Source organism: Ambystoma mexicanum, chromosome 1p (assembly GCF_040938575.1).
Source record: "Ambystoma mexicanum isolate Mex_15411 chromosome 1p, UKY_AmexF1_1, whole genome shotgun sequence".
NCBI lineage: Eukaryota > Metazoa > Chordata > Amphibia > Caudata > Ambystomatidae > Ambystoma > Ambystoma mexicanum.
The window spans coordinates 1,198,259,251-1,198,271,955 of record NC_090921.1 but is presented as its reverse complement, the minus strand read 5'-3'; the positions used below and the strand labels follow the sequence as shown (position 1 = coordinate 1,198,271,955).

Below are 12,705 nucleotides of genomic sequence, written 5' to 3'. Positions count from 1 at the left end.
TCACAGCACCCCAAAAAAGCGGCAACAACCAGCCAGAAATCCCCAAAGAGGAGCGATCAACCTGGGGCGAACTCTCATTCCCCACTGTCTGAATCTTCAAAAATACAAAAAGCTTCAAGTAAAAGAAAGACCAATGAGACGGAAGCTACAGCAAAATTTCATTCTGAAAACAAGGAAAAAGCCGCAAATGACGCACATGAGGAACTCGCCTCTGCCTACCAGCCCATGCCCTGTGACACAGGCTGCCCCGACTGGCCGGCCGGAGGACCGACCACGACGGTTTTGCTTCCACGGGAGCACAGGCTTGGTCAGGAAGCGGCGGCAGAGAGGCAGGCAAAAGCCGCAAAACAAACAAACGGCTGCGCTCTACAAGAACGGGCTCTTACCGTGGACGTCTGCCTGGAACAGAGGATTCCAAGCAGACGAGGAGGATCGCCGTCCCATGCCGCCACCCAGGCTGGGAAGCAGTCCCTGACTCGAAGGGTGGAAGACTCGCAAGGGCGAAATGGTGTGGCAGCTTTAGCGGACTTCGCCACGGAGACTCGCGCCCTGATACACGCGGGCGGCCTTAAGCCCGCCGGAGCCTTCTGCTCACTACTCCATCCGTCCACGGAACCAGCGGGCGGCTCGCACCTGAGTGAGTCTGAATCCAGCACAGATCTGCTGGCTCCCCCGGAGAAGACTAGTGGAACTGCAGAACATCCCGAAGAAAATGAAACGACAGCCGGAGAAATAACTGTTTCCCCTGAGAACGCTGAAGAATGGGAATACATCTATGATCCCAAATCAAGCCCTCAGACAAAGAAAAAAACCAGCGGCCAAATTTCAAAGGGCGAACTGACCAACACAAAAAAAATCGCAAAAAAAAACAGGACAAAAAAACCCAAAAATACTTGTCCAAACTAAGAAGACACAGCAAAAAGTACCAGTGGAATCCATCCCCAAAACTATGATATGCAACTCCTTAAAGGAACTGTTTGCCAGACAGGGCAAAAGAAAACACAAGGTCCTCACGGAACTAACAGATGAAGAAATACTCGAGGCCCTGATGGACCTGCAACCAGCAGTGAAGACAAGAAAGACTGCCCCAATATTCACAGCCAGCAGGGCTCTAAACACTACAAAAGACAACTCTCCTATAACCTTGGCAGCTGAGCCCGCACAAGCCGAATTGAATACAGCAACGGGGGCGGACGAACCGCCCCTACCATCGGGGCCTCCAACCACAAATCGACCCTCTGAATCTTCACCAACTAAAGACTTAGGAGACGTAGAGGCAGTCCCGCCCTGCATCCTCGAACCCAAGAAAGCAGACGAAAGCCTGGAGACAGGCAGACGAGGAAGCCAAACAACATCCGCGCCGGACCACCCGGATGTCTTTCCGAAACCCAAACCCTCAAGATCCCAACACCCGAGAATATCCGGAGAAGCAGAATGGCTGCCCTATGGCGGACAAAGTTCGGCGAGAAGATCTTCTCTCCCTCACTTCACACATCGAACCATCACCAGGAGCCGAGGGTTACCCAAGACTGTGACTGTGAGGCTCCCAACAGAAACCAATCAGGCCTGTTGGGAGCGCAGAAAGAAACCCCTACCAAAAACAACCCAGACTTAACAACAATAATGTCGGCCATAACGATAGGCCTATCGCCATTCGGGAAACTCTACGAGTCCCTAAACGAGACATTAAAAGATCACACCACGCTAATCGCTATGCTCCACACAAAGCTAATCTTCATCGAAGACTTTGTTACCGCGAAAGAAAACTCTATAAAAGCAAGCGAAGACTCCTCTAACCTTACCTATGCAAGCTCGGAAGCGAACAAAATGTCAAAATGTCAGTAATGGAACCCAAGCCTAAGAGCTCTTGTGTGCACACACAAACTGATGCCCTACAAGGACCCTCTCAATTTGTATTTTCGGGTACTACAACTAAAAATGGCGCGGTCAACTACGATCAAAGTGAAATCATATATATTAGTGAAGAAACATCATGCAGACCACCCAAACAGTGAATCGAACACACCGAAAAAGAACCATCTCCAAGTCAAAACGGAAATCAAATCGAACCAAACGACAAAGATCAGGCTTACCCGATCTTCTGCCTACAACATGGAACATCGACAGGGAAAATGGGCACATCGGAACCTGGGCCCACACTCCTGACGGCAAAGAAGATCCATCCCTTAAAGGGTAGCCCCTCCATTCCTCAGGACCCTCCTCTCGTTTTTAAGATCACAAATGACTCAGAAACTAAATGCTCGCCAAGAACTGTAGAAGACTTCCTGTTCGACGACCAACTAATGAACATCAGCGAATATCTAGAAAAGGACCTGACAAGTAGTTCGCAAATTGAAAATGACCAAGTTGAGAAAAGGGAAAATAGGAGTAGTCCACTGTATCAGCAAAAGAGCCCTCCATTCTATACAATGGAAGAACGAAGAAACAATCTTCACCACACTTCAAGACCAAACCAAAACAAAACTAGCCAAAGAAAAGTTTCATTCACCTCAAAATCTGAGCCCCCATCTCTGCACCAAGAAACCCCAAAACTGGAGAACCGACATAAACACAGAGAAAGAGACAGAAAATCAAGCAGAGACGATTCTCGACGTGAATCAAATAAAAAGAGCTCAAAGGATCAGCGATCTCAAGAAAACGAGCCGTCAGTGAGACCCCACTACAAATCAAAAACTGAAAAATACCATGACCGACGCCAACCCACCAAAATATCCATTTGGACTCTAAAAATAGAGCAACGGTCAGAAAATCGTGACAAAATAATTCTTAACAGAAAAGGTGTGCTAAAACTCTTTGGCTTCATCCCAGCACTTCGCCAGATTAAATCAGAGGACCTGAAACTAGTGGATCCTTATCATTCTAACCATAGAGCAAAAACAATCTTGCACATCCCTTCAAAGAAAATACAGATGCTAATAACCAACGAAGCAGAGGACTTATCTGAACTTGGCTTTAAGGTGCTCGGAAACCTAACGAAACCTAAAGAACAGAGAGAATCCCAGGAAAACGACCTAAGGACGTCAAAAAGAAAAGCCACTGCGAGTAACAGGATAAAGGACCACCCGGTCACTGAGAAACCGTCCTAGGAGCAGGCGGACCTTGGAAGAAGAACCGAAAGGAACCCAAGAAGTGGGACAAACAGGGACCTAAACTCTCAAAATAACCAACGGAATTCAGCGAATAACGAACCGTCTAAAAAAGGTACGCCTAAGGCGCCGCAAACAAGCAACTTACCCCCTACAAAACAACCAGTAACCCAACAACTAAATGACAACCCGCAGGGAATCTGGTCCTGGCTGCCAAAAGTACTCGCAAAAAACTTGAATAAATAGCAACTCGAAGGTTGGCAGAGCGCCGAGAACGACACCTTGCCAGCCGACAAATTCCCCACAGATCTAACACTTTGCTCCTGGAACACTCGTGGACACACCCACTTGACGACTCGAAACGACGCCATTTGGCATCATTCGACGTAATTTGTCTTCAACAAACATGGCTCGTCGACAAACCGATCCTGGACGGCTACGACGTAGTCCTGTCACCTGCAAAAAAAGGCCTTTTAGGCCGTCCATCATCCGGATTACTCATGGCATGCAAAAATGGTGTAGGTTTAAAAATGAAAGAAACCTTGCTGTCAAACCAATCCATACTGGCAGTACTCATCGATCTTGAAGGCTGCGAAAGGACGCCAAGTTCAGAAATAGCGATCTTGAATACCTATTGGAATCCGGCAGCTTTAGACGCACAAAACTTCACCCACATGATGGAAGAAATAATCGACGAAATTCAGTCAAATCGCCAAGTCTCGTCCTTCATAATCTGTGGAGACCTCAACATCTCCCTCAAAAGCCCCAGCTTACAAGAGGGAAAAAACTCTGATTCGACTAAAGCAACTCAAAGAGGAAAACTTTGATGCAAACTGATGACCTCACGGCATATGTTAAACCTCGACACAGTCTTTTCAGAGAAAGACCGTTTGCCGACCTGGGAACAGGGAGTGTCGCGAGCAACAATTGACTACACCTACGTCTCCCGTCCCTTTTTGGACACCGTAACAACCTTCAAGGTGCGCAAGACAACAAACAGTGACCACAACAAATTAATAACAATGTGGTCAACCAACTTCAGCAGAACCAGCGACGAACCACTTGGCATTGAAGTAAATAACCAGGGAAATTGGCTAAAATTCTCAACATCGGCAGTAAGGAAGCTCTCACAAAGATACTCCGAAGGGGGTACGTCGGAAGAAAACCCAGATCCTGACTATGCGCCTCTGCTCGTGGCATTCTCTACAAAAAAGTCAGTCCAAACTACCAACACCAGCCATAAACATACCTATGATGCCCAGTTAGCCCAAAAAAGACGTGAATTTCGAAAAATCAAGAGGCAACTGAAGCAAACACAGTCGAGCGACCAGGCGTCAAAACTAGCAGAAGCCTCAAGAAAATACAGAAATTCTCTACCAACAAGATTCGGAGAAAGTACTGAAGGCGATTTGCGGCAACAAAGCAAGAGAATTTTGGTCCCTCATAAAAACCACGACATTATCAAAAAAAAAACTCCATCATGAATTCAATGGGGGAGCAGAAATGGATCGACCACATTTCAAAGCTCTTTGAATCTGCAACAAAGGAGGATGGTGAGCCTAGAGAAAACGACCCCTCGAGCTGGTTATGTTTCGATGGCCAAAAAGAAATCTTCAAGACTCTAAAAAAACTAAAAAACTCACGAGCGGTTGGCCCAGATGGGATTTCCAATATGGACCTTAAAAAAAAATCTGACTGAGTGGTCAAAACTACTAAAAAAGATCTTCATGAGATGTGCACAATCTAAATCCATTCCTCCATCCTGGACCAAGGCAACCATTGTTCCGATCTACAAAAAGGGGGATGTGTGTGACCACACGAATTTTCGGCCAATCGTCCTCCTAGACTGCATTGGAAAGGTCTTCGGAGCCTTACTGCTGAAAAGGCTGCAAACCAAACTTGCACCATGCCAGGACCAATTCCAAACTGGCTTCAAAAAAAATGTTGGCACAGCAGCGAACATCCTGGTCATCAGCATTTCAAAAAGCAAGGTCCTTGAAGGAAAACCAAGATCTTTTGTGGCCTTCGTTGACCTTTCCCAGGCCTTTGACCTGGTAGACAGGTCACGACTTTGGTCAAAACTTGAAGGATGGAAAGGTCCAAAGGAGATCCTTCTACCACTGAAGGCCCTGCATACAAACATCACTCTCAGAGTATGATTAACCCTGCAAGGTCAAGTTTCAGCAGTAGGGGGGTCAAACAAGGTTGTCCTCTCGCTCCGGAGTTATTTCTCGCATATATGGGTGACTACAGTGCAACAGAAGATCTTACAAAAACCTTTCTGCCAAAACTGCCAAAACAAGGCCAAGGTACAAGTCAGCCGCCTTATGTACGCCAACGACCTCGCTCTGTTCGCCCAGACCCAAATAGGCCTACAGAGACAACTGACAAATCTGTTACACTATACAGTGAAAAACAATCTGCAAATCAACAAAGAAAAAACAAAAATACTAGTTCCAGAATCGGCATCGAAAAGATCGGACAAATTCAAATGGTATCTAGAAGATACAGAGATTGAAAGAACAAAAGAGTTCAAGTACCTGGGTGGGACCCTCGACAGTTCCCGCACAGAAAGTGCAATGCAAGAAAGCCTGAAAATAAAAATCAGAAAACTAGCAGCACAAGGCAAAGCCATAGACCTCAAATTCGGAAAACTCTCAACAATCCCGGTAATTGAATCCTATAAGAAAAAAGTAGTATCATCAATTACATATGGAGCTGAAGCAATGCCCCAAATTCCAAAAAAACTCTGGACAAAGCTGGAAGGGCATTTATGGAGAAAAGGGTTGTGCTTGCCAAATTCAACCTCAATGCCACCGATTCGACGAGAATTGAGCCTCCTCTCTTTAGCAGGCACGGTAAATATCAACTCGGTCCTGCTTTATCGCAAGTGCATCGCCCAAGATAAACAAAACATCTACATAATGATTGGCGAGGAGATGAAAATGGACACAGTGAAAATGCTGACAAAATGGAAAACCGAAAATCTAGTTTTACTGGATTCAGTAGCTTGTACAGAAGCTGACCTGTCATCAAACCCAGTCAGAGTGACCGAAAAACTTAAAAATCTGGACTGGTCAATCACCATAGCAGATGCCACAGCAAACAAACTTCTAACTCATCTTCCTCATACCCAGTGCAAAGTAAATGAACTCCAGAGATGCATCAAAAAATTCCCTAACAGGGCTTCCAGAAACTACCTAGTCAGGATAAGACTGAACTTAATTGAAACAAACGAGATTCGCCACATTCGAGGTATCTCAGAAACAAGCGAATTCTGATTCTGTGGCGCCGAAAAGGAAAGAATTCGCCATCTACTAATGGTCTGCCCAAAAAACCAAGCGATAAGATCAGCTTACCTTGACCACCTACTCACAAATGAACACTTTGATGCAGACCAACGGTGGCTAAGACTGATTGGAGGAGATCGAACAACGTGGCAAATCGCCTTGGTAAGTATCATCCAAGAAACACTGAAAACCCTGGGCATAGGCTCCTGAGGACTTGCGGAAATAAAGGAACGCAATTTTGTAAAGTTCCATTTTGGAACAAACACAAAAAAATGTTTTTTAAAAAAAAAATGGCACTCTAGCAATTTCTCACAAGGGAGGGAAAGCACACGTTATACAGAAATATCTTCTTACTAACCCTTGCAACACTTCCCATAAGTTTGTGAACCAGTTTAGGCAAGGCAGTACATCAGTATAGTCAATACTTAAATGAAAACTGAGCAAAATGGCACTTCACAAGGTTTAAAAGTGGGAAGAAAGAGGTAGTTTTAAGAAGTAGGTGCACCAACAAAGTTCTAGTTGAGAAGCAATCTAGCGAAGGCAGTTCTAACGAATTTAGCGAGCGTCAATAGGCCTGTGCCAGAGTCAGTGGTACAGGGCAAGGGCCCAGGAGCAAAAATGTTCTTGTAGCTGCAGTCAAGTCTTTGGTTAATGATTTTGAAAAGGTGGATGCAGAAGGTGAAAGACAATGTTAAAAGAGAGGGGCGGCCAACCCAACAGGTAGGTAATGGATTTAAAACACCTTTAGCACTACCACGCAGAAAGGGCGGCCTGGCGGAACAATGTACCTTTAAATTTAAGAAGTGGCTCCTGCGGTGGCGGTTGTTCCTGATAGTTCCTGCAGTTTGGGGGATCCAGCAGAGTAAGAGAGGCTCTCGTCGTGGAGGAAGGTTTGAGTTGCTGCACTACCCAGGGATGAAACCAGCCGCGGTGCTGCCCGACGAATAAAAGGTACGCTCCTTTAAAACGCGGTGCAGGTGCACTGGTGCCTGGCTATCCGGCCTCCGAGTACAGGTTACTGGCGATTCGACCAAGGCAGGTCCGGGAAGGCGATTGGCAAACTGGTTGGCCCCACCAGCTCAAGGGAAGAAGGCTCTTGCCGATGAAGATCTTCTCTTGTCGTGTGGAGGAAAGTGCTGAGACGCTGCAGCAGGACTTCACCGGTGGTTCAGTCGTTGCAGATGTCTTTGGCTTCTCTCCTCTTTGGCTTCTTAGTTCCAGTGGCGATGTCTTACTCTTCCAGTCCCCAGCTTTTATGCAAAAAGATCCCCATTCATACAGCCTAGCTGTCACTCACACAGTGGAGTGGTCATCTTGGCGGGAGACCCTCCACCCTATCAGGATAGAGTGCGACATGGGTTGCCGAGGCAACCCTGTCCAGGAATCCTACTCCCCCTCCCACACAACGGACCCACCCCAGACTCAGTGGCGCCGAAGGAGGGCTTCTTGGTAGAAGTCCGCCAAAAGGACGAACAAGGGATCCCCAACCTGGGTTAGGAGTTTAGAGAAAGACACAAGAAAGAATTTGTATTAAGGTTCTGGCAAATAAAACCTACCGGAGTAAAGTTATTATTAAAATAAACCGGCGGTATGTTAGAGGCTGTCAGAAAATGTGGTAGCCTCGAACAATGGGAAAATCCCATAAGGAAATATTTGCAATCAAATATTTACGGTAGTAACCACTGCCACCAGCCAGAAACTTTTGAGAGAGGGAATGTACGGTACCCTCTCGAAAATGAACATAAGGGAAAAACGATTTACCCTTCCCAGTACCTCCATAGTAAGATGGGTTGTACTGGTTTAGTTCAAAGAAATTGACTAGTAATATCAATGGGGAATTTACATGCCCTGGGCCATCTAGTGGGTCCAAAAGAACATTATTGGGGGAACATGTATAGTGGAATGTTGTGGTCAGTGGCCATGGCTAGTGGGCCGTAGAAAACAATCGGATAGCAAAAACCTTGAAATTCATTGAACGCAACTTTAGTTAAGGTGTAGTTAAGTTGAGCAGATTTAATGCAAGAGAGCTAACAGCTATCAGGTGTATGGATGTATTGTAAAGTGCTTGACTTTGCCTGGCCCGATTAATGGGAAATGTCCAGTACGATGTGAGAGAGTTAGTCTGGTTACTCTCAGTCACCCTATTAGTCGGCCCAGTGTTTGTGTAAAAATGGGGGTGGGGTGTTGGGACCTTGGAGCATTCTAAAACATAGGATGGGTTGAATAAACAAAATAGGGTAAATACTGTGTCTCACCATCAGCTATCTCACCCTCACCCAGGTGATCCTCCTGCACTGGTCCACCCCGAGGGTCTGGATCCTAGGGCGATGGCCGTGCCCTGGCCACCTCAGAGAGAGATCCAGGCGGCTGGCGGGTGAGACACCCTTTGGTTTCTCACACTAGTTACTACAATATGGCATGCCAGGTTTGTTTTTGGTGATGGCTAAATACAGATATCTTATACATGGTTTAGCATCGGGGAAAGGTGGTCTGACCAATCAGAATCAGCCTTTCCAGGGCATGATTTTGCATTCACCAAACGCGGCAGTGAAAATAAAAATGGCAACAAAAAATTTTACCATAAAAATCATAACGGGACTAGGTCACTTTTCGGATGACAGCTGCCATTTTTTAACATGTTTTCAATGGTCGCTGTCATCCAAAAAGGGACCCAGTCCCTTTTCTATGTTTATGGTGGTGGGCATATATTTTACCTTTTTTTTCATTCCGACATGAGATGTGCTCACTCTGAGCACATCTCCCATCAGAATTTTAAATAAAATAAAATGATAAGCATCCTGGGTAATTCCGTGGTGTGAATAACTTTTGCTTCACTCAGGCCTACCAAAGCTTGGGCTGGTGGGCTGTTAAACTCCATGTCCGCCCCAGCGGCGGGACGTGAAAGTTATAATATCTTACTTTTCAAAACAGCATTTCTAGCTGAACGCCATCAACAGGCATTTTGATGTTCATTTTAAATATTAATTAATTGATTGGCCTACATGATGATACTGAAATACTGATGTGTATGCAATAGCTAAAATTATTGTGTATTGCAAATCCTTATAATTTGTTGCACTCCCTGGTGACACATATTTCTCACCGAGAGAACGGAATGTGGGGAAAAGAGTGGTGAGATATACTGTCATTTGTGTCCATTGCTGGTGCAAGAATTGTGCACTATATTTTCTTCTATAGTTTTTGACCGGTTTTAGTTTTATGATTTATGAAATTATGATTGTGACTATGTGGGGTACAGTAGAGAAGAGACTGCTTCCTGTCCTCAAGATTCGATCTAGTTTTAGGGCACATGAAGCATTCCAACTTCCCCTTATTTGTCTCTTGCCCTTTCACCAGTTATTGCTAATGCTGGCATAACATGAGTACGTTCCCACATCATACGGTTGTAATGCTATTCTGTGAGGGGGTTTAAAAATCATATTTGTCAAATGCAGAAACGGTTTTCCCCTTATAGAAATAAAAGAACATGATCTATTTGAACAAAACTAGTGTCATTCTTTAACTTCAAAATCCTTTTCCGTTCTGTCATTTTTTTAAATAAATGGGTCTAAACAGAAAATACAAATATTTTGATGCAAATACAGTAATGTTAGATTGAAATAGATCCGGAGGTATGTCTGGGTTTCTCTCATGGAAAACGAAGAGTTACTGTGATACCAATACACGAATCTAATGTGTGGGAACAAAGGTTTAGTATTGGTTCAGATATTTTGAGGAGGGTGATAGATAAAATATAAGCGAACAATTGTTAATATCATGCTTTTTCTGTAAGAGTGGTACCTCTGAGATGTGTAGCTTGGCTCCTTCATACTACATTGATAAAGGTCTACCTGAAATGTGTTCTAAATCTTAAGGGATGTAGGGTTCAATTTCTCTATAACTCAGATGGTTTAACCAGTTACCCCATCTGCCTTTAGCCTTTAAACGGAGGGGAGCAAATATCACCAAAGGAAGCAACTAGCTAGTACTGCTTCTAGAAAAAACCTCTGCTGGGATACAAAATGTGTTTATTAGCTGACATTTAAGTGGTGTAAAATGTCCTTCAGAATACATGTTATCCTTATTGCTCTTCATGTTTTGGTGCAACTAGGACTGGGAGCAGTGATGTCTCCTCTGATAAGATTCCGAGTTCATCAGAGAACGAATATGAAGATCCTGTGAAGCTATTTCCTAATGATTCATCATTGAAGAGTTGTGCTGGCACAGGCGCAATTTCAGGACCTCCTGAGAGCATGTGAGTGATGGCAGTCATTGATCTAGTGGAGCATATGACCCAACATCCCCACTCCTAGGATTTCCTTTTACAATTAAAGTGAACTGAAAGTCCAAGAATGCATACATATGTAATAGCTTGTGAAAGCAAAAAGGGTGATACATTCACCATTCACCATGATTGCCCTTCTACAAGACTACCATATCATCCCTCTGTCTCTTTCTCTTTCTCTCATTTTACGATTTCCATCAGTATTTCCCTGCACTCTTCTCATGTTTCTTAATTACTCATTCAAATGTGTGGTCTGACCCCACGTTCTTTACGCCTGCTATTCGCGGGCCCGTTATTAGTGTCTTCCCCTATCCCATTGAGCCCTATGGGGGCTCAAATGGGAATGGGTAATGGCTGGTTGAATGGGGCCTTACCGGGTACCCATGGTCGGAATGTCCCGGTAAGTCCCCATCCAACCACACCGGATCCGGACCCGGTATTGGAGGCAGCCATGGCGCTAGTAGCCCCATGGCTGCCTCCAATCTCAGAATGAGGCTCAAGATCATTTCAGAAAGAGGTGAAGCATACCGAGAGACAAGTAAAAGACTGAGAACTAATTTTTAGAGGTTGATAGAAGAAGATTGGCCAACCCAGGTGTCACCACTTGGCTTTGTTACAAAGTAAGTTGATACTCACAGAAAGTTAAATGTGGTTCTTTATTTTATTCCTTAACAGTTACTTGTAATTAGTTCCACATTCTGGTACTAGAGTAGTGGTTACCACACCCCCTACCCCGGTGCCCCAGTTCTCCTGTGTTAGTCAGATAATTGGAATGTTCCGGCACTGACTGTCCCGGTTATGCAGTGGCGGCATTCTGAACAAGCATTCATCCCTTTTCTCTGCCCCAACCCCTTCTCTCTTCGACAGGCTCACCTGCCCCCTCATTGGTGGTGTTCCACATGGCCCTGGGCCTCTGTCTCCCCAAGGTCCCCTGCAGTCTCCGGCAGGCTCACCTGCTGCCTCATTGGTGGCATTCCACATGGCATAGGGCCTCTGTCTCCCCAATGTCCCCTGCAATTTTCAGCAGGCTCACCTGCTCCCTCATTGGTGGCATTCCACGCGGCACCCATAGTCTTTAACTGTCGCCTCTTGATCTGCTCACATAGGCCTCCAGAACCATTTTTCTGGGCTGGCTAATAAGCCCAGATGAATGCCTCTCCCACGCCTTGACCTGCAGTCTCCTCAGTCCATTGTGCATTGACCTCTCCCTCCTGGCGGGGCTCTTCCTCCTTTTAAAGAAAAAAGACAGAGCAAATTCATTAACCCAACTCCACCGCTCTCCGCATCAGCACCCTTGCACACACCTGACAGTCCTTCATTCTTGTAACCATCGCACACACCCTGCTTAACCCCTTTCTGTCCTGTGTGCTGCTGACTGTGCTCCCTCGGTGTTCACTCGGTATGCGCTTGTGACAAGAAAACGCTTGAGTCAGCAGTTTACCTGCCCGTTGAACAGTCATAAAGGGGGAAGTCTGAAGTGCCAGAAACCACCACAGGATCTTGGATCCTTATTCCTTGGCATCCAGACCAATGGCGCATGATCCGTTACCAGGGTAAATTTGCGCCCCATGAGGTAATACCTTAGCGACTCAATGGCCCGCTTAACCGCCAGACATTCCTTCTCAATAGTGGCATAGGCTCTTTCGTAGGGCAACAGTTTCCGGCTGATAAACAGAAGCAGACATTCTCCTTGACCCTGGTTCTGAAAGAGCACAGCACCAATCCCTACTCCAGAAGTATCTGTATGCAAGAAGGGCGGCTCTGAATAATCTGGACAATGCAACACTGCATGTTCAGCCAAGGCGTTCTTCAGATTTTCAGTTCTGCCTCTTGTTGATTATCCCTGGTCTTGGCGGTCCCGGTCAACTGTAGGTGATCTGTCAAAGGGGCCACGGGAAGGCTCCCAATTTGGATCCTCTTACTACTCCTACTTTGAGAACGGAAGCCGACCAATAGCCTCCAACTTGTCCTGTTGAGGCCAAATGGTGTCCTGACCAATGCAAATTCCTAGATACTTTGTATG

At 45.6% G+C, this 12,705-nt stretch overlaps 1 protein-coding gene across 1 annotated transcript in view; it reads left to right on the top strand.

The window, feature by feature from the left end:
- Positions 1-12,705, top strand: part of LOC138451625 (uncharacterized) — a 221,763-nt gene that overhangs the window by 195,122 nt on the left and 13,936 nt on the right. The window contains exon 5 of the mRNA XM_069604918.1: positions 10,509-10,652. Coding sequence (XP_069461019.1) covers positions 10,509-10,652 — 144 coding nt within the window. The remainder of the gene's footprint in view (positions 1-10,508; positions 10,653-12,705) is intronic.